Source organism: Peromyscus maniculatus, chromosome 2 (assembly GCF_049852395.1).
Source record: "Peromyscus maniculatus bairdii isolate BWxNUB_F1_BW_parent chromosome 2, HU_Pman_BW_mat_3.1, whole genome shotgun sequence".
Taxonomy (NCBI): domain Eukaryota; kingdom Metazoa; phylum Chordata; class Mammalia; order Rodentia; family Cricetidae; genus Peromyscus; species Peromyscus maniculatus.
This window is the reverse complement of record NC_134853.1, coordinates 172,422,811-172,442,196: the sequence shown is the minus strand read 5'-3', so window position 1 is coordinate 172,442,196 and position 19,386 is coordinate 172,422,811. Positions and strand designations below refer to the sequence as shown.

The 19,386-nt window shown below is 51.5% G+C and overlaps 1 protein-coding gene across 11 annotated transcripts in view; it reads right to left on the bottom strand.

Moving 5' to 3' along the window:
• Morn1 (MORN repeat containing 1) overlaps positions 1–19,386 on the bottom strand; it is a 59,604-nt gene that overhangs the window by 4,021 nt on the left and 36,197 nt on the right. For 8 of the 11 annotated variants that reach the window (XM_076565811.1, XM_076565812.1, XM_042272273.2 and 5 more), the window contains 2 exons: positions 13,194–13,327; positions 13,031–13,110 (listed from right to left, as the gene is read on the bottom strand). In XM_076565811.1, the coding sequence (XP_076421926.1) occupies positions 13,031–13,110; positions 13,194–13,327 (214 nt within the window). The remainder of the gene's footprint in view (positions 1–13,030; positions 13,111–13,193; positions 13,328–19,386) is intronic. The other 3 variants (XM_042272270.2, XM_076565809.1, XM_076565813.1) reach the window with 3 other exon arrangements.

Genomic DNA, 19,386 nt, shown 5'->3' with positions numbered 1-19,386 from the left:
ACACTCAAAGAGATGTGACGAAGCTGAGGCACCCAAGTGATCCCTCAAAAAACAAAGGCCAGTATCACCTGGGAGATCTCAGAGTGGGAGGAAAAGGACAAAGGTAGAAAAAGGTCCCATTCTGGAACCCTTTATCCAGAGGCTCTGCTCTGGCTCCTGGGCCTGAGAGATGGAGACCTTCACTGCTGCCCACAGGGTCCCTGAGAAACCTGAGGGATCCCCAATGTAGGTACAGCCCCTGTCTCTCACATGCTTCAGACTTAAGCCCAAGTCCTACATGGGGCCCAGGGCCCACACCCTCAGGCTCTGAAAAAGGCCAATGAGGGCTGGTCCAGCTTTTGAGACACACCCCAAAGAAGGACCAGCTGCCCGGGTGGGTCATCTGAGGAGGACCTGGCAAGGCCCTGCTGAATGTGGCCAGTACACGTGGCAAAATGGGGCCCTCTGGCACATCCTGGGTTTGGGTCTCTGAATGAATTGGGTTCTCAGCCTCTTCTCTTCCCTGATGGGAGGGTGAGGATGCTGGCCCCATGTAAACACCTGGCCTCCATCCCAGATGTGTTAAGCTGGGCTGCATGCTGAAGGATGGGTCCCTCTGGACGGGGAGGAGCCTCAGAACTCCAGCCGCTTGGGCCTCCTCCTTGACCCTGGCCCTCCAATCTGGGGCAGCTGATTTCCTGTCACTAGTGGACCAAGGTGGAAAACAGCCAACGCAGAGCTTGGGATGGTGTGGAGGGTCCCTGTCCAGGTGGGGCTTAAGTGACCGGCAGGTTCTGATCCCTTGACAAACTTAAAGACTACATGCCTGGTTTGGGTGATAAAAAATTAAAGACAAAAGATTTTAAAATGACTTCATTTTAAGTAGGGAAAACGGCCTAGGCTGGGCCCCAAGAGTACCTTAAAGGGGAAGAGATAAATAATTTAGCAGCAGCAGGAATAACTAGAGTCTGTCAGGCTGCCAGCTTTAAGAGAAATAAAGGGGGTTACAAGAATCCTGAGAGTTCTAAGAGTTTTTAGAAAGCCCCAGGGCTTTGAGGAGGCCAGACACAGCCAGGCAGGAGCTGGCGTCAGAGCTGGTGGTTAACTGGGCAGTGAAGGAAGACATGTGTTGGTCAGGCCTGAGGCCAGGCTTCAAGGAGACCTGAGAAATGGTCTGAGAAGTGGGCCACTCTATAGTACTTGGTAGCTGTGTGAGGGAAAGGTTCCCACTGGCCCCAAAGTCATGGGTTCGATAAGAACAGTATACACAGGGTGGGCTCAGCAGGAGACTCAGACCAGCTGAGGAGACTGTTGCCAACCTGGGCAGGGGGGGCATAAGCTGGGCTGGCATCCTTGAGTAAATAAACCTGGAAGCCCCTCCATTCTTCATGACCTCCTCTAAGAGTTTTTTTCAGTTTTTCTTTCACTTTTTTGAGACAGGGTCTCATGTATTGTGGGCTAGCTTTGAACTGGCGATATAGCCAAGGATGGTTTCGAACTCCTCATCCTCCAGCCTCTACCTCCAGAGTGCTGGGACTGTATATGTACACCAGCTCAGTTTGTGGGGTGCCCTGCACTGAACCCAGGACTATGTGCGTGCTAGGCAAGTATGCTACCAACTGAGCTACACCTCCAACCCTCTGTTTTGAAATGAGGCCATGGACTGGACAGATGGATCAGAGGTTAAGAGCACTGGCTGCTCTTCCAGAGGGCCTGAGTTCAAGTCCCAGCAACCACATGGTGGCCCACAACCATCTGTAATGAGATCTGGTGCCCTCGTCTGGCCTGCAGGCATACATGCAGGCAGAACACTGTATACATAATGAATAAATCTTTTTTTTTAAATAAAGATTTATTTATGTATTTTATGTAGATGAGTGCTCTATCTGCATGTATCCTGCATGACAGAAGAGGGCACCAGATCTCATTACAGATGGCTGGGAGCCACCATGTGATTGCTGGGAATTGAACTCAGGACCTCTGGAAGAGCAGCCAATGCTCTTAACCACTGAGCCATCTCTCCAGCCCCTGAATAAATTAAAAAAAAAAAAAGAGAGAGAGAAAGAAAGGAAAAAAAAAAAAAGAACTGAGGTCACGTAGCCCAAGTTGGCCTGGAATACTGAATGTTGGGATATTAGGAATGCTCCATCATGCTTGTCTTCTTCATGTTTTTATGATTGGGACTCCTGGTGTGAATTCTTATTTCCATCTTTTTGTTTTGTTTTGTTTTTTTTTTTTGATTTTTGAGACAAGGTTTCTCTGTGTAGCTTTGCACCTGTCCTGGAACTCACCTGTAGCCCAGGCTGGCCTTGAACTCACAGAGATCTGCCTGCTTCTGCCTCCCGAGTGCTGGGATTAAAGGCGTGCACCACCACTGCCTGGCTTCCATCACAAATTTTAAAAGTTTGCCCTAATGAAAAGGCAGTGGTGGGGTGGCACACACCTTTAATCCCAGCACTTGGGAGGCAGAGGCAGAGGCAGGCAGATCTCATGAGTTTGAGGCCAGCCTGGTCTACTGAGTAAGTTCCAGGACATCCAGAAATACACACAGAGAAACTATGTCCAGAAAAACCAAAATCCACCCTCATTCTTCATCCCCTCCCAACGTTTGAATCCCAGCATTTGGAAGGTGAAGGCATGAGAATTAGGAGTTCAAAGCCAGCCTGGGCAACCTGAAGCCCTGTCTAAAAATCAAAGAGGCTGGCAGTGGGTGAAAGCATCTGCTGCACAAGCCTGACTGACAACCCTTGGGTCCCATGATGGAAAGAGAACTGACTTCTAAAATTTGACCTCCACATTCATGCCATGACATGTGCCCACATTCACACTCATATCACACATATACAATAATAGTAGTAATAATAATAATAATATAAAAATTTTTTAAAGCTCAACACAACACAAGCTTGGCCATCATTTCCTGTTCCCACTTGCTCTCTCTCCTTTTAGGGTCTAGCTCCCTGTGCATTCTGCTTATCTCATCTCTCTCGACTCTTGGGATGATCTGAAGGCCATCTCCATGCTTCTTTTTTTCAAGGTTCCTCCACTCCTCAGGAAGGTTTTCATTTTGGATGGGTTGGTTTCATCCCTGCCAACTCCTGGACTATTTTGCAGATGTGTGCCATCCAGGTCCTTACACACAGCGGGTCCATGTTCTTGACGGGACTGAGCCCCACTTGTCCCTGCACGTTTGACCTGACTTCTGAGAGCCTCCCAGGACTCTGCACGCCCCTTAGCTTTCCTAGCGACCACTGAGTCCAGCTGCAGCTGTCCCCATGCTCTTGTCAGTGGCTCTCCTCTCTCCCATCTTGTTTCTTTGGTTTTGATTGAATTTGAATTTTCTTCTCTCTCTCCCTGTCCCTCTCTCCACCCCACTCCCTTTTCCAAGACAAGTTTCTCTGTGTAGCCCTGGCTGTCTTGGAACTCGAGCTGTAGACCAGGCTGGCCTTGAACATAGAGATCTACCTGCCTCTGCCTCCCAAACGCTGATATTAACCACATTCAACACCACTGCCCAGCTGAACTTTTTCCTCATTTTGGGATGTATTTCCCTGTATCCTTTGCTTGATTGCTGACTTACTTAGCAGTGTGATGGTAGAGCACAGGGCCTCCAGAGTGCTAATCCTCCTTGCTGAGCTGTACCCTCAGCCCTTCCCAGTCTTTCATCAGACTCCAGACACCATGAATTGTGTGCCCTGTTGAGGTCTTTATGTTGTGTCCATTGAAATGTTCTTGATGGTTACTTGCTTAGAGATGGTGCCTTCCATCTGGGTTTTTGTTTTCAGGACTTCTTGGGTGTGGCTTAAATTCAGGTTAATTATTCTGAACTACTAAGAGAACCCTGCCAATACCCTGTATATTTCGAGGTCTCCAGCTAGGTGTCTCCATCTTGCATACCAGTGGCTCTGTCTTGGTCTGGACAATCTGACCTTTGCTCAACTGATTGACTCTGAGGCTCACTTTTTCTTTTTAGTTTTTCACAACAGGGTTTCTCTGTGTAGCCTTGGCTGTCCTGGAACTCTCTGTAGACCAGGCTGGCCTCAAACTCAGAGATCTGCCTGCCTCTGCCTCTCTTGAGCTGGGGTTAAAGGCATGTGCCACCTTACCCAGCTATGGGGCTCACTCTTTACCTTTTCCCAGGCTCCTAGCTCCATCTCCTCCCCTCAGGAGACTTGCAAACTTGCTGGGGTTCCCTTCCCAGCACTGCATCCTGGAGGCTCACTGTGATTGTTTTCCCCCTTTGGGTTCCCTACCATTTCTTGACTTTCAGTGGCTCTCATATCTTTCTCTGGTTTTTAACTGTTTCTTCTTTATTTTTGAGGGGACAAGTCCCACCCCACATATTGTCTTGGCTGGAAGCAGAATCTATTCCCACAACTGCAGACCAACACCAGATGAGGGAGCCCAGCTTATACCAATTCACCTTCTAAGAGTCCAGCAGATGGGATGTGTGCCAGCTCTCAGTGAAGTCCAGGCTTAGAAACTGCTCTCAATCACCTGGCATGGTCCAAGGATGCAAGACTGAAGGGGAGTGTCTCTAAGCAAAGAGGAGAGCTCTGATGTTCACTCCCAGAGGCCATTCAATGGGCATGCTCATACTTGCCCAGAATTCTACTCTCATCCAGAAAGGCTCAGCTTCTGAGAAGACTGTTACAAGCTACAGGTCACAGATCCAGGGGTGTCTATGGAGCAGGGTTACTAGTAAGTATTCCTCTGGGCAGGAAGCCTCTGTCTTTCCTCTCAAAACCATGTGGGCTCTGTTGGAGAGCAAAGGTGTCAGAGGCACATGGAGGCTGTCAGTTTTGGAAAAACTGCTGGAAGGGGCCTGAGGCATAACAGGAGGCTGGTCCCAGGCTGACTAGACACACAGCAGAGCCTCCTCCATACTCCTGTCACCTGTTCCAGCAGCCTGAGACTCAGTGGGGCCTCACATGGGCTCTCAATCCTAGCTGCTGCTGGATCTGCAGGGACACACTTCTGCTACCTGCACTATCCTTGAACTTAGCATCAGTCAGAGTATTTGTGAAGAGCATTGTGGGGCTCTGTGGCTCACTAAGGAGTCACGGGCTTGTGTGGTGGGCTTGTATGAAGATCTCACAAAGGAGCAGAACACAGAGTGCAGGTCACAGAAGTTTAGATAGCATGCCTTTCTACCCACCGCTGCATGGGCTTGGCCCTCTGTGGCTACAGATCAGTTTTTGCAAGCCCTGAAGGAGATCTGGGATGCTAAAGTGGGTTTTGACTTGCCCTTTTTGCCTCTGGTGGTTCAGCTTATGAAACAGATACCCACCATCATCCTTGTTCCTAGCCTGGCCTCGTCAGGGGATCTGAGGTAGGGCCTGAGCCCAGTGAGCCTGAGGTGATCTTGATTCCAGGCTAGAGGAAAGCAGGGGAGCAAGGTACAGGTTCCTAGGTCTCCGAGAACCTATATGAACGTCCCGGTCAAGGTCAAGAGCTGAGCAGATGCTTCTGTCCTAGGATTCTTAGGGGTTGAATGCAGCCAAGCCCCTGTACTAACAGACCATGCTGGTTTAAAGAGCTTCTGAGTCAAGAGCCAACCAAGACACAAACTGGGAAAAACTGCCACTCCAGGGCAGCTCTCCAAAGAGCCAGGCCAGGCCACCCTTAGCATGAGCCCTCAGGGCTCCTGTAACCCCCTGGGACTCCAACCCAAAGTTCCAAAATTAGAACCAGCAGCCAAGGGTGTGTGTGTGTGTGTGTGTGTGTGTGTGTGTGTGTGTGTGTGTGTGTGTGTGTACTCGCTGATGCTGTCACTTTCTGAGTCTCCAAGGAGAGGAATGAGGGCCTGAGTCCTTGGCCAGTGACATTTATGTTCCCACTGCCAGGGTGCTGATTCCAGTCCTGTGATTCTGTCTCCTGGACACAGGCCAGAGCAGGAACCTCAGCAAATAGGCTTGGTTGGCTCTGGGGTCACATTGCCATATGCCACTCCCATGAGGCCCCAAACAGAGGCTCAGCCAGGCTTCTGGGCAGCCATGGATAGCTGTGGCTGTTTCTCAGGCCACAGAACAGGGGTTTGATGACTTCACCTTCCAGTGCTCTGTTCCACTTTGTTTGGTAGGGGTGCCTGTTTAGCTGGGGAAGGGTCCCTTGATAGTGGCATGTGAAGGAAGGGTTAAGGCTGCTGTCCTGTGTCCCATTCTGCCATGGGTCATTATCCCAGCATTGGCAGGCGGGAAACAGCCTGCTGGGTGTGGGAGATTAGGGCTCCAGGACGCAGGCACATCCGAGGGCCAGCTGCTCCCTCCCAGCCCTCACACCTGTTTCAGTTTGTTACTCCTGCTTAGACAAGACAGGGCTCATTTTTCGGTCCTTAAAACTTTTTAAAGGAAGCTGGAAAGATGGCTTAACAGTTAGGAGCGCTTGCTGCTCTGTCATGGGGCCAGAATTTGGTTCCCAACATCCACATCAGGTGCCTCACATCTGCCTATAACTCTAGTTCCAGAGGATGTGACCCCCCTCTTCTGAACTATACCAGCAACCTCACACGTGTTCATATGCACAGACAGACAGACAGACGTACACATACACATTTAAAAAATAAACTTCCTAAAGAAAGGAAGGGCCCAGGAATCCCTTCATTACTCCTGGCTTTCTCAGAAGGGCTTTCTACACTCATTGCTCAGGTAAGCAGGTGGGGTGACAGAGGTCCATAATGGGCCTCAGGATCCCATAACACAACTCCTACTTCTTCATGTCCTTTCATTCCAGTGCCTACACAAGGGTCTAATCATCCTCCAGGCTGCTCAGTCCCTCATCTCTGGAGTGCTCATTTTCCTTCCTGGGGTAGACCTGGGGCACTCCCCTGTTTCCTGCAGCTATACTATGGGGGCCTCAACCCAGAGATAATGTGAAGCCCCTTGCTCTGCACATGCCGCTCAGCATCTGTCTGCAGTCAGAAGGGAGCTCAGGCTCTAGGAGGGCACAGATGAGCTGGAAAAGAGCTGGGGAAGGGAGCGGACTGTGCCTGTGGTGTCACAACCACATCTTCTGAGTCTCTGGGTCTATCAGAGACCATTCAAAATCATTTGAGTTCAAGGCCAGCCTGGTTTAGAGTGAATTCCAGGACAGACAGACAGGTCTATGCAAAGAAACTCTGTCTCAAAAAAAAAAAAAAAAAAAAGGCAGCCTTTTCTTCTCCAGGAGTCTCCCAGTATGGCTTGTAAGAGAAGCGGAGGGAAGGGGGTGAGGCGCCCAAAAGTGCATTCAGAATAAGCACCAGAATGAGCCAGGCATGCATCATTATGGATGGCATGAAGAGGGGGTCCGGCAAGGTGGGACTGAAGTGGGGCAGTGAGGAGCTATGAAACCACCTCCCTGTGTTGCATCCCCACCCCACGGCCTGGCGGCCTCCTTACACATTGGGTCTCATACACATTGGTTGGGTGAAAGAACTGTGCTCTAAGCTGTGAGTCTATGGGCTAGAGGCCTGGAGTGTGATGTCTCTCTGTTGGTGGCATGGCTGTCTCACTGGATAGACCTTCTTCTGTTTGTCACAGTGCAGGGCTCAGTGCTACCCTGCACCATCAGGTTCCAAGCTGGTGGTTGCCTGGGTTCTTGCCCAAAATGTCTTGGTACACCAGTGGGCTATGGCTAGAGGCTACTCACAGGGTTGTTCTTGTGAGGCAGCCTTGCCTATGGCATCATCCTGAAGCCCCAGGTTCAAGGAAGGAGGGAGCCTAGGAAGCTAGCATCTCCCTACCATGAGTGCTTGGTACTTCCTTCAGGGGGACAAAAGTCCAGTGTTAAGGGCACAGTGGCCACCTACAGCCAGCTCAGGAGGTTGTACGGGCTGCCAAACATCAACTATCTTTTCAAGTATATAAAAAAATTAATTGACTCCATCTGTGTTGGCCTAATGACTGATTAAATGACTAATCATGGAAGTCTTAATTAAAACCGTTTTTCTCAGAACTGAGGAGGGAGGAGAGGCTCTGACGGTCCCCAGCATGTGTCAGGCATTGGGTGAGTGGGTGAGAGACACCAATGTGCAATCAGGCCCAAGGTCATTTGCCAGATCTTCCCACATACATTACTGAGTGATTGGATGTGTCTCAGCATCCTCACTGATTGAGTTTCAGGCAGTTGCATTTTTTCCATCTCAAAGCATGCATTAGGGTTTCTGGGGGAACGTAACCAGAGCCATTCTCCTATTGTATGGAATGCTCATGTGTGGCGGGACAAATTCACAGCCACACTTATTAAATCAAGTCCATCTTTTGCAGCTGACACGATTTCACATCGTGCAGGGACTGACAGGGCCCTTTGTCATGTAGTGAAATTCCATAACATGCTTGGAATGTCTCTGCAGGAATGCAGCCCGGGGCCTGGCAGAAACATGTTCAATCCCAGGAAAGCTGGCAGGAGGAGCCTGCAGGGCTCTTACCTATACTGCCTGCCTCTCTCTGCTGCTGGGGTGCACCCATCCATGATTGTTTCCTTCCTTGGAATAGTCTTGGTCTGGCTTTGAGTAGCCATGTATTCAGACAGAGATCAGACTCTGAGAACATGAAAAACCTACTTACAGAATAAGAGGGATTCCTTTCCTAGAGCTCAAGAACCCTACCTAGGATACACCTCTCCCTGTCATTCAGCCCTTCCAGGCCTAAGCCCCAACCTCATCAGTACCACCAGTAGCATCATTGGAGCATCATTAGAGTATGGAGGTCAAGAGCTCCATGCACTCAAGGACTGGACTCTGAACTTGCCTACAGGGCCCTATACAGGGCCCTGGATACAGTCGCTCTCCTCCTTTACCGACATGCATAGAAGTGATCAGGCCTGGTGAGCTTCCCACAGGCCCAGTGTCTGCTGGAGGGCAGAGGAGTGTGGCAGGCACCAACCTGGGCCCACAGGACCTTGCTCATGTAGAGCTTGGTGCTGCTGAGATCTTATGGCTCCCTTCCCTACCAAAGCACCTGTTTTCAGGCAGCACAAAGGGCCATTTTTGTAGTCAAATGAGATGTTCCAGAATGATGCCTGCAAGTTCTAAGAGGCAAACAGGCTCTCCGAGTGCTGTACTCCTATGTAAATTAGACCCCATATTCCCCTGCTCTGCTGTGAAATTACAGGATGGCATGTCACTCTCAATCTTTGTAGAGGTGGAGGAGCTTCTTCCTTACTCAGTCCTTTTGTCTGAAGCCTACAGATGACAGTAGTGACTGCTGATGCTGACTCTGACTCAGGCAAACCTAATCAATGAGATTGTCTCAGGTTTTAAGAATCACCAGCTGGCGGCCAGGGTCAGTCTCGCCCCAGAACCTAGAAGCCCAGACTATTTTCTGCAGGCCACAGGGATAAGGGTATGGGTCCTGTGTGTATTGGATAGTTTTATGTCAACTTGACACGAGCTAGAGTTATCTGGAAGGTGGGAACCTCTATTGGGAAAACACCTCCAAAAATTCCAGTTGTAGGGCGTTGGTTTTTTGTTTGTTTTGGTTTGGTTTTGGTTTTGGTTTTTCAAGATAGGGTTTCTCTGTGTAACTGCCCGTCCTGGAACTCACTCTGTAGACCAGGGTAGCCTCAAACTCACAGAGATCTGCCTGCCTCTGCCACTCCCCCACCCCCGGTGCTGGGAATAAAGGCGTGCACCACCATTGCCCAGTGGGCATTTTCTTAATTAGTGATTGATGGGGGAGGGCCCAGCCCATTGTGGGTTCTATAAGAAAGCATACTGGGTTAGGCAGGGGCAGGGGATGTGGCCTGCAGGCCTACTTCTCTATAGACTAACTATAGAAAGTAGGGGGACCCTTGGGGGCTGGAGAGATGACTCAGTGGTTAAGAGAACTGGCTGCTCTTCCAGAGGACCTGGGTTCAATTCCCAGCAACCACCTCCAGGGAATCTGACATTCTCACATAGACATATATGCAGGCAAAACACCAATGTACCTTAAATAGAAAAAAAACGTGAAAGTAGGGAACCCAAATGGGCCCTCCTAGGAAAGCCAGACCATAGGTTTGCTCAGGACAGTTGTGACTCAGTGGCTGTGTTAGGAGTGGTAAGAACATCCTGGCAGAATGTTGGGTCATAGATCCTCAAGGTTTCCTGATAGTTGGGCAGTAGTAGGCCAACAGGCAGAACCAGGTGAGGTTGCGGCCCCATGCAAGGTCTGAGTTGTCTATTGTATGATCCACATTCGGTGAGGTCAGAGGTGATACGGTGCCAAAGCGACAAAGGCCTGAAGAGCACTAGAATTGGAGGTCTCTGAGTGCTGGGGGGCAGGGGAGGGAAGCACTCCACATCTGGTCTTTATTGGCAAGGTTTGAGTCTTGATAACTCCAAGCTCAGATCACAAGAGTCCCACCTCCTTCTACGCCTCAACAAAGGTTCCATTGCCAGGTTCCCAATCCAGAGTGGCCCCTCATTCTTCCCTCCTACCTACCAGGGCTTGTGGGCATGAGCCTCTCATATTCGAGGTCTGCCCAGGTGAGGGGCCCAGGACAGAAGCACACCCCCATGATGCTACTGGGCTCTTACACTCCTGGTTTACAGAGCCAGGCAAGGCTGCTGGAAAGGACAGCTGTCCTGGAATCCTGGAAGGTAGGCTCTTTTGGTCAAGGGACTTAAGGATCTGGTATCCAAACTGCAGGAGGATGGCAGAGCCCTTTGACTGCCAGGGATGCTGAAGACATGGTGGGGACAGACCCGCCCACGGCTCCCACATTCTTCCCTAGAGAAGTAGTTAAAACTCTTAGAGAGATCAGGAGGTCTTCATGGGACAGAACTGAGAAGCCCTAGACAATGTCTTGAGGCAAGCTTCCAATACAGCACTTGCATGGTGAGGACAGCCAGGCCAGAAAAGACAAGACCTCATGGCCCCGAGAACATGATGTTGAGGGGCCTGGGGAGCTTCTCTGCCTGTGACAGCTGTCCTAACCACAATGCTTCTCCAGGATGCAGCTCAGTTGGTAGAGTGCTTGCCTATTATGCATAAAACACTGGGTTCCATTCGCAGCCCTACATAAACCAGTTGTGGCAGCATAGGCCTGCAATCCAGCACTCAGCAATGGGAGGCAGGAGGATCAGAAGTTCAAGGTCACTGGCAGCAACATCACAAGTTCAAGGCCAGCCTGGGCTACATTAGATCCTATTTCAAAAATAAACAAAAAATTTTAAAGCTCTCTCTGGTGTTTCCATATTCTGGAAACAGGAGAGCAGCTGCTCAGAGGCAAAGTTCCCAGGAGAATGACCTTAATCTCAGTAGTAAGGTTGGAGTCTGATGACTGCCTGTAGCCCAGGACTGTGGTGCTGGAAGAAATACAGAAAGCAGGCAAAGCAGGGTACAAGCAGACACTGGAGGTGTGGGTCACTTTGAGTTTGCACACTGATTCAGCTGCCTGTCGGGGTCTGGGAATCCTATTCTGTGGTCACTTAATTGCAGACAACCTTGGAGTTTCTTAGTGGGCAGTGGGTGAGAGAATGGACCTTCCTTCTTTTCTGGAGGAGGCAGCAAAAGCCTTTGGTTGAAGGGAGAAAGGTGTCCATGACACCCTTGGCTGAGGTTCTCCATGAGGCCAGACAGAGCATCCTGGGCCTTGAGGTAATCAGCGTGAGTGGCCCTGGTGTTCAACTGTCGGCTCTCATATCCTCTCTGGGAGGAAATACTGGGCGGATGGGTGCTCCACACCAGCCAGATCTTGGTTATATTTTTAAGTCAGCTTTGGCTGTTGTACAAACATGCTTCGTCGTCGATTCACAGGCCCTGACTCAGAGCAGCGCGGGACACATCTCCCGCTGCAAGAGGCTCTGTCCTAGTGCCACCTTTGAGGGGCATCAGTGACTTGTCAGTTCGCCAACACTTCACCAGCCCCCAGCGTTCCTGGCTCATCCTACACCCACCGTGTCTCCGTGAGCAATCCCACTGCAGGAGCGCCAGCAGGCAGCCTCAGCTCTGGTAGGCCACAGGCTCTCCTTCCATTTCTACATCTCCTCTGGTAGCCTCACTGTTGGGTCAGTCTGCTCTAGGCATTTCATGTGAGCCTCACACTGAAGCAGTGCCCTCAGAACACTCCTGAGCTCCTGCCTTCTGCATGGGGCAGAAGACTGTCAAGGCTGCAGACGCTGAGAGATCTGACTGGCCATGTGTAGGCACACTTCACCTGTCCCTTACGCTCTCTCCTGGCCATCTCAGGGGTAATGCTCTCCTGTCCACATGCTTTCCTGTCCTTTGCCTGCCCTACTTGCCAGTCTCTCAAGAATTGCCAGGACTTCCTGATCCGATTAGGTCCAGTGAAGGCCCACACCGACATGTTCCACTAGCTGAGCACCTGGCATGTGGGTGCTAGCTGCTCTGCAAGGTACCTACCATGTCTCCTTGTCTCATAGCTGCTAAAGGGTGGGGACAGAACTGGCTGCCACATCCTCCTGAGTCAGCAGACATGCTGTCTCGTTACCTCCCACTGTGACAAGCAGCCTTCTGATTTGTAAGACAGAAATCCAGATTTGATTTAGGAGAGCCATTGCTGAATGGTAAATCCCCGTGCCTCAGTTTCCTCTCCTGTGAAATGGGGCTAGTTATACAGCACTTGAATGAGTGTGCCCACGCACAACCTGGCACTGAGTGTTGAGAAAACATGTCCATTCTATGAGTGCTCCACTCTCACCAGTTATCCCTACCCAACGTGGAACTTCTCAGGTGTATCCATTTTTGATTGCTATCTACCTCTGAGGGGCCCATAGTGTTGGGCTACCACTGCTACCAGGCCTCCTGGGGCTCCACCTGGTGTTGGGGTGCAGGGTTTGCAGTGAGAGAGCAGAATCAGGCAGACTGCTCACCTTGGGCCTTACTGGGTAAGCAGTGGTCATCAGCCACCGAGACATAGATGCTGTGCTCAGTGGCTCATTCTCTGCAAGACAGACACTGAGCAAGTACGCTGCCTTCCTAGACGCCCTACAACTCTTTCTGGCCATCACTTCACAGACCCCCTCACCATGGTGCCCTCTGAGTGGCAGGCCTAGAGGTGGCTAAGGCGTGTGTGTGACAAAGGCCAGGGCTTTGCTGCAGCAGACCCCATTGAGCGCACTTTTTACCTGGTGCCTTTTGGAAGCTCCTGGACAGTGTGTACCATCTCTGGGGGATTCTGACCACCTTTGGGTCTATTGCCGTTCTTCTAGGGGACAGGCAGAAGGAGAGAAGAGGTTCAGAGGGGCTTGGTGGTGGTAAGGAAAAGTCCCCCATGGCCTCAGGGCTTACCTCAAGCATGCTGGGTAGGAACAGAAAGGGCTGCATCCCAGGTGGAGGAGGTCCGAGAAAGATGTCCACAAACTCAGCACAGCCTTGTTCCACTCGCTGACAGACTGCAGGACAGCAGGATTCATATCTCCTTGCTGAGCGGGTTTGCCCAGAAAAATAAAGCAAAGAAAGGCCCTTTGAACCCTGAGCAAAGGGAGCATTTTCCTGTCACCAGGTGAGTGGGCAAGAGGCAAGAGGTGGAGCCTGGCTGGGAATGAACTTTTGTCCTGGGTATTCTTCTGAGCCAGTTCAAGAGAGAGAGAAATACAGACAGAGAAGGATAGAGAAAGAGTATGGATATAGCAGTGGATATGCAGGTGGGGTAGCATGAACATAGCACTGCAAACAGAGGAGTACAGACCAGACAGTGTGAGCAGCCAGTGTGAGCAGCCAGTGTGAGCAGCCAGTGTGAGCAGCTTGTGTGAGCAGCTTGTGTGAGCAGCCAGTGTGAGCAGCCTGTATGAGCAGCCAGTGTGAGCAGCCAGTGTGAGCAGCTTGTGTGAGCAGCTTGTGTGAGCAGCCTGTGTGAGCAGCCTGTGTGAGCAGCCTGTGTGAGCAGCCTGTGTGAGCAGCCAGTGTGAGCAGCCAGTGTGAGCAGCCTGTGTGAGCAGGTATGGGCAGGTCAGAGTGGGCAGGTTAGTATGGATAGGACAGTATGGGCAGAGCACTGTGGTAGTATGTGATATGGACAGTGTGGACAGGACAGTATGGGCAGAATATTGTCCACTAGGGAGTGTGGATGGAGGAGTATGCACCAGGCAATGTACACAGAACAACCTGGACACAGCAGTGTAGACAAGGCAACCAAGCAGACCAAGCGGCATGGATGGGACAAGTGTGGACCGGGCAGTGTGGACAGAGAGGGGCATAGCAGGCAGTGTGGACACGGCACTGTGGGCAGGGCTGAGTGTCCAGTATAGGCAGTGTGTAACATGGACTTGGGCTTGTCTGGGGTTTACAGCAATCAGCAGGCCCTGCCTGATGACCAGGAGGGCTAGTTCTTCAGCCAGACCAGCAGAGGCACTTGGCTCTCCGGACCCAAGCCACACAGACCACACTTTGGCCTCTTTTCAGCACAATGTAAGATGGGAAACTTGACCCATCAGGCCCCAACCACAGCAGGTTGGGGTACAGGAACTTCTTGTAACCATTAGCCCCTGCCTGGGCAACAGCCCCAAAAGGCTCAGAGGATGGGCCCCCATAGACCCTTGCCCATACTGGCTCCTTCTCCTTCCTCTTTCAGGATCCCAAGGTGGGGGTGGGGGTGGGAATTGGGCATCTTCCTCTGCCTCTACTCCACTCACAGGTAGAGCTGCAATTCTGGAACCTTCTGTCTCTCTTACAGTTAGCGGCTTAGCCCAAATGGTGAGTTCCAGCGCTAGGTTGGTTCGGGGCTCCTGGTCCTTCCCAAATACATGTGCACACCACAGCCTACTTTCTGTAAGACCAAGCTCCAGGGTGCTCCCAATGGCCCTTGACCTGAGGGTCCCTTATTGGGAAAGAGACATAAGCCCCTTGAGAGCCAGAGGACGAGGGAGTTCTAAAGGGAGAGGCTCTGACTAGAGCAGCAGCCTCAGATTATGAGCTGAAGAGGTGGTTGGGCATTTCACAAAAGAGTAACAGCAAAGGCTGGAAGACAAAGGCTGGGTAGAACAGAGGGCAGTACTTGGGTGGGGTCCTGGAAGAGGGGTCCAGTCTGGATCAGCATCTTTAGGGGTGGTGAGATGTCCCAGGACAATGTCTCTTCAGGGAAAAGGGTCCTTCAGGTGGGACCCCCGGTCCATGCTCAGCTCTTGGGGTTGGCTCCCTTGATGGGACTGGGATGAGTGGAGGAGTGTCTTTCATCTGTGTGCTAGATGGGGTCCTGGGGCCAGAGGCATTAATGTCCCTTCCCCAGAGTCCAAGTTTGCAGCAGCTGGGCCTCTGAAGTATCTCCAAATTACAGGTGGGAGAATTATTTCTCTCAGAGGTGTATTAATTTTGTCTTATGGTGCATTAATAAAACCTTTTTCTTATGCAAGGACATTCCTTAGCCAGTGTCCTTCCCCGCAGCTCTGTGCCCTGCACCGCTGATGTCCTGGGCAATGACTAGGAACAGCAATGCTGACAACATGGTTTTCAGCTCTGCACACTGATGGGCCGTGTGGACCATGGCCATCAGCTCTGCCACCTCCTTTAAGTACAACTTTTGGCATTATGATGCCAGCTCTGTTTTTGTCTCTCAGAGGCTTGTGCCCAGGCAGGGTGACTGCTGGATGGCCCCTAACTGGGAACACTGACAACTCTAGGCCTGCACCATAACATTACTTTAGGCCACGACTTGCCACGTACCAATTCCAGGAAGTGAAGTAGGTAAAAGACCCAGCAAGAATTTCTGATGAGCAAATAAACCTATCTAGACCAAGGCTATGAGTGTCTGCCTCCCTCAGGCTGGGAGGTTCTGGCCACACTGTTAAAGGACTTCTCCAGAAATCACCACAGCTGGCAGCTACGGAGCATCTGCTTGGTGCCATCTGTGGTCATATCTGGTGACCTCATGTAATAAAGGCTGTCACTGCTACCATGTGGTTGCTGAAAAATGGACATCCACACAAGGTAAATGGGAGCCACAATGACAACATATGACATTCACATTGCTGATACTAACCAGGCTGCTTCATGGGAAAAATGGCATGGAATACTGGGAACCTGGAAGCCTGGTTCCTCCGTTCACACAGGACTGACACTTGAGGCCATCTGTATATGTGGCAGACCTTCCCCCATCCCAAGAATGAGGCTGTCTGGCTGACCACAACCCTTGTCATTTCAAGTAAGAGAAATCTTCACTTCTCACCTTTGCCTCTTGTTCCCCATGGCCTAACAGACTGCTCACTCAGCAGGCCTGTGCTCTGCAGGGATGGTGTCCAGACAGGCCACACAAGGTCATCAGCTGCCTCTCCTATACCAGCCCTGTGTGTATCTGGTCAGAGCTCTTAGGGGAGGGAGACTCATGACCAGGGAATGGGCTAGAGGCACCCACAAGCATGTGGCTTCCCTAGAGGAAAGGGGTCACTCAAAAGGCTCGCCAGCTGGAGGAGGCCCTGCTGGCTGCTCTTACTAGAATCATGAGGTGAAGTTGACTCACAGTACTACCATCCAGGAACAGATATACTCCTGTCCATGGCTTCTCCACAGCAGATGAAGATCCGGGTTTCATGAGTAAACAGTTCGTACCCTCTATACCCTGGCTTCAGGGTAACTGTCAGCTCTTCTACCCCATCATCACTGGCTACTGCTTATGCCCACACCATGCCAGGTCCCACTGCTGGCACCCCTGGTATAAGCTGGCCTCTGTTCTTCTGCTCATACCCCCTCTCACTTCTCACAGAGGTAGCTAAGTGTCACGTTCATCCAGAGGAGCCCCAACTTCTGACTCAAGCACAGATGCACAGCTTTCCTGCTATACCCACAGCTGTCCCCGGGATATCCACACACTGCAGCCAAAGGCACTTGGGCCCCCACTACAATCCCCCTCCTCCCCCTTACAGACAGATATCCTTTCTCCAACAAGTTACTCCTACTCCTCTCATTATTCTACTCCCAGGAGCAGGTCTATAGCCCCATCCTTGAGTCCAGCCTACTACTGTCTGCAGTGGGATATCTATGATGGTCCTAGATGTCACCAATCTGCCCTCACCCGAGCATAAAACTGGTTCAGCGCATTGGTGAGACCCTGTGACGGTTGCCCTGAACTTCCAAGGGTTTTGTCTGCCTTGTGGGGCACAAGTAAAACCTCTAGGCAGAGGCCACAGAATGGATCCCATTTTCTGTCTCATGTTCTCAGCTCTGCCAAGGTGACAGGGCAGCCCCTCCCCTGCTCTACACGCTCAGCACTCTGACTGAGCCCTTCTCCTCTGCGCCCTGCTGCTATTCATTCTTCAGACGAGCCTGGAATCTCTCTCACCAGCTGCCTCTCATGACCCGAGAGCCATTTGTCCCCTTTCCCTGTCACCCTGCCGTCCTACGCCTACTGCTACGGACGGCCCCTGGAGAGGTCATGACCAGTTTTGCCCCTGCTGCCATGAATCTCAATGGCTGTGGTGCATCTGACCTCCTGCTCGGTTCACCCTGGGGCACTGTTCTCACCGTGCCCACCCTGTCTGCAAACTGGGTCCTATTAGGGCAAACCATAAGAGAGAGAAGGCTAACGACGGCAAGAGCCTCGTAAAGGCTTAAGATCTTACTGCCTGGGAGAGATAAGCCACAGAGCTACTATCAGATGGGGGCAGTGCTGTCAACAGCACTGTGTCTTCCAGCCACTGCCAGCCTGGGGGGCACTTCCAATGCCTGAAGGAGAGAGGCATTCTAACACTACACATTACCCCACACCATCTCTGCAGGAGGGAACCACCCCTGATGGTGCTGGTGGTGCTGGTGGTGCTGGTGGTGCTGGTGGTGCTGGTGGTGGTGGGTCCTGGTGGTGGTGGGTGCTGGTGGTGGTAGTGGCGGCGGTGGTGGTGGGGTGCTCCCACCTTCACCAGTTCTAGGGCAGGGACTTTGCAGCAGGTAGTGTCCACAGTAGCTACCAAGTGCTCTGTGGTTATTCTTGGTGCATTTTTTGGGAGGCTCTCCTGCCCTAGTAGCTACGTTTGCTACCTCCCCCAACCAAGAGGCCCAGGAACAGGACTCTTAATCTCTGGGAACCAACCCTAAAGCCTATGTCAGTGCTGATGGCAATTATGGTTTTATCAGCAAGATAAAGGTTGCTGGGCCACCTCAGGGAAGGAGGCTCTGGAGATGGGAGGCTCTGCTAGGGATCAGAACGGACAGCCTGACCTCTCTGTGAAGGAAATATCAATTAATTATCTTTTTACAGGCAAACCAATTAGACTCCCTAATCACCTGTGTAGGGCACCGAGGCCGAAGGCGGAGGAACTGCAGGAGTAAACAAACTGAGAGGACTTGCCTTACCGTGAAACAGCCGCCCTGGGCCCAGGACTCGCCAGGAGGAGCACAAGCTGTAGGCTAAAATATTTTCTTTGTTTAAGTGAATTCAAAAAATCAAATGTTACTAGCCCTGAGGGGACAGAATGGACTAGCCTGGAGGTGACCAGATACAGTGCATTAGTCTCCAGTGTGCACTCCATTAGCCAAGGAGCAGCGCAATGCCTGGGCAAGTCAGCGGTGGAGTTCCCATCAAAAGGACGCCCAAGGTAGGTCTCCATGCTGCCAAGGGCCAGGCAGGCAGCCCAGGCTTTGAAAACTGCCCAGGTGTCCAGGTGAAGGTTTCTGCACCGCTGTCCATATGTCTGCCCTGTTCATCTAGGGATGCTCTTGTTCTTTTGGCCTTGCTTTGGCTAGGACTAAGCTGACAGAGGTTCCACCCTACAGCTAAGGGGCAGCAGTCTGCATAGGTCTCCCCAGCATGCAGCCCTCCAGCTCTCAGTTCCTCCGTTAGCCAATCATGTGCAGCTCTGAGGCTCCCAAGCCTTGCCAACACTTCTCACACAGCGTGTACACACCCATCGACCACCCACTGCCCCCATTAGACAGGCAGGAGAGTAGGCACAACCATGCAGGGCTAAGTGCCCCACGGCTCTGCAGGTGCCTTGGCCGAGGGGCTGTTCTTGCTTCCAGTTTGGCTGAGGAATGGTTTGAAATGTCTCCCATAGTCTCATGTGCTGAATTCTTGGCCTCCAGCTGGTGGCACTATTTTGGGAGGTTGAAGAAACTTTGAAAGGAATCAGGTCACTGGGCTCAGGTTTGAAGGTTATACCAGGTCTCCAATCTTCTACTCCCAGTGCTTTCTGTCCACCAAGAAGTGTAGAGGGAGCTAGTGAGATGGTTCAGTGGGTAAAGCACTTGCTGAACAAGCTTGAACCCTGAATTTGGGTCCCCAGTGCATGTACAAAAGCCTCTGGCTCCACCTGCCAACACACACACACACACACACACACACACACACACACACACACCTCCTCCATTACATGTTCTTGTTGCTATGACATCTTGCTTGAGTACATGGGGTCAAGTGGCCACAGAGGGAAACCCTGAAAACCATGAGCCAAAATTAACCTTTGCTCTGGGGCTGGAGAGATGGCTTAGCAGTTAAGAGCATTGGCTGTTATCTCAGAGGACCTGGGTTCAATTCCCAGCATCTACATGGTAGCTTACA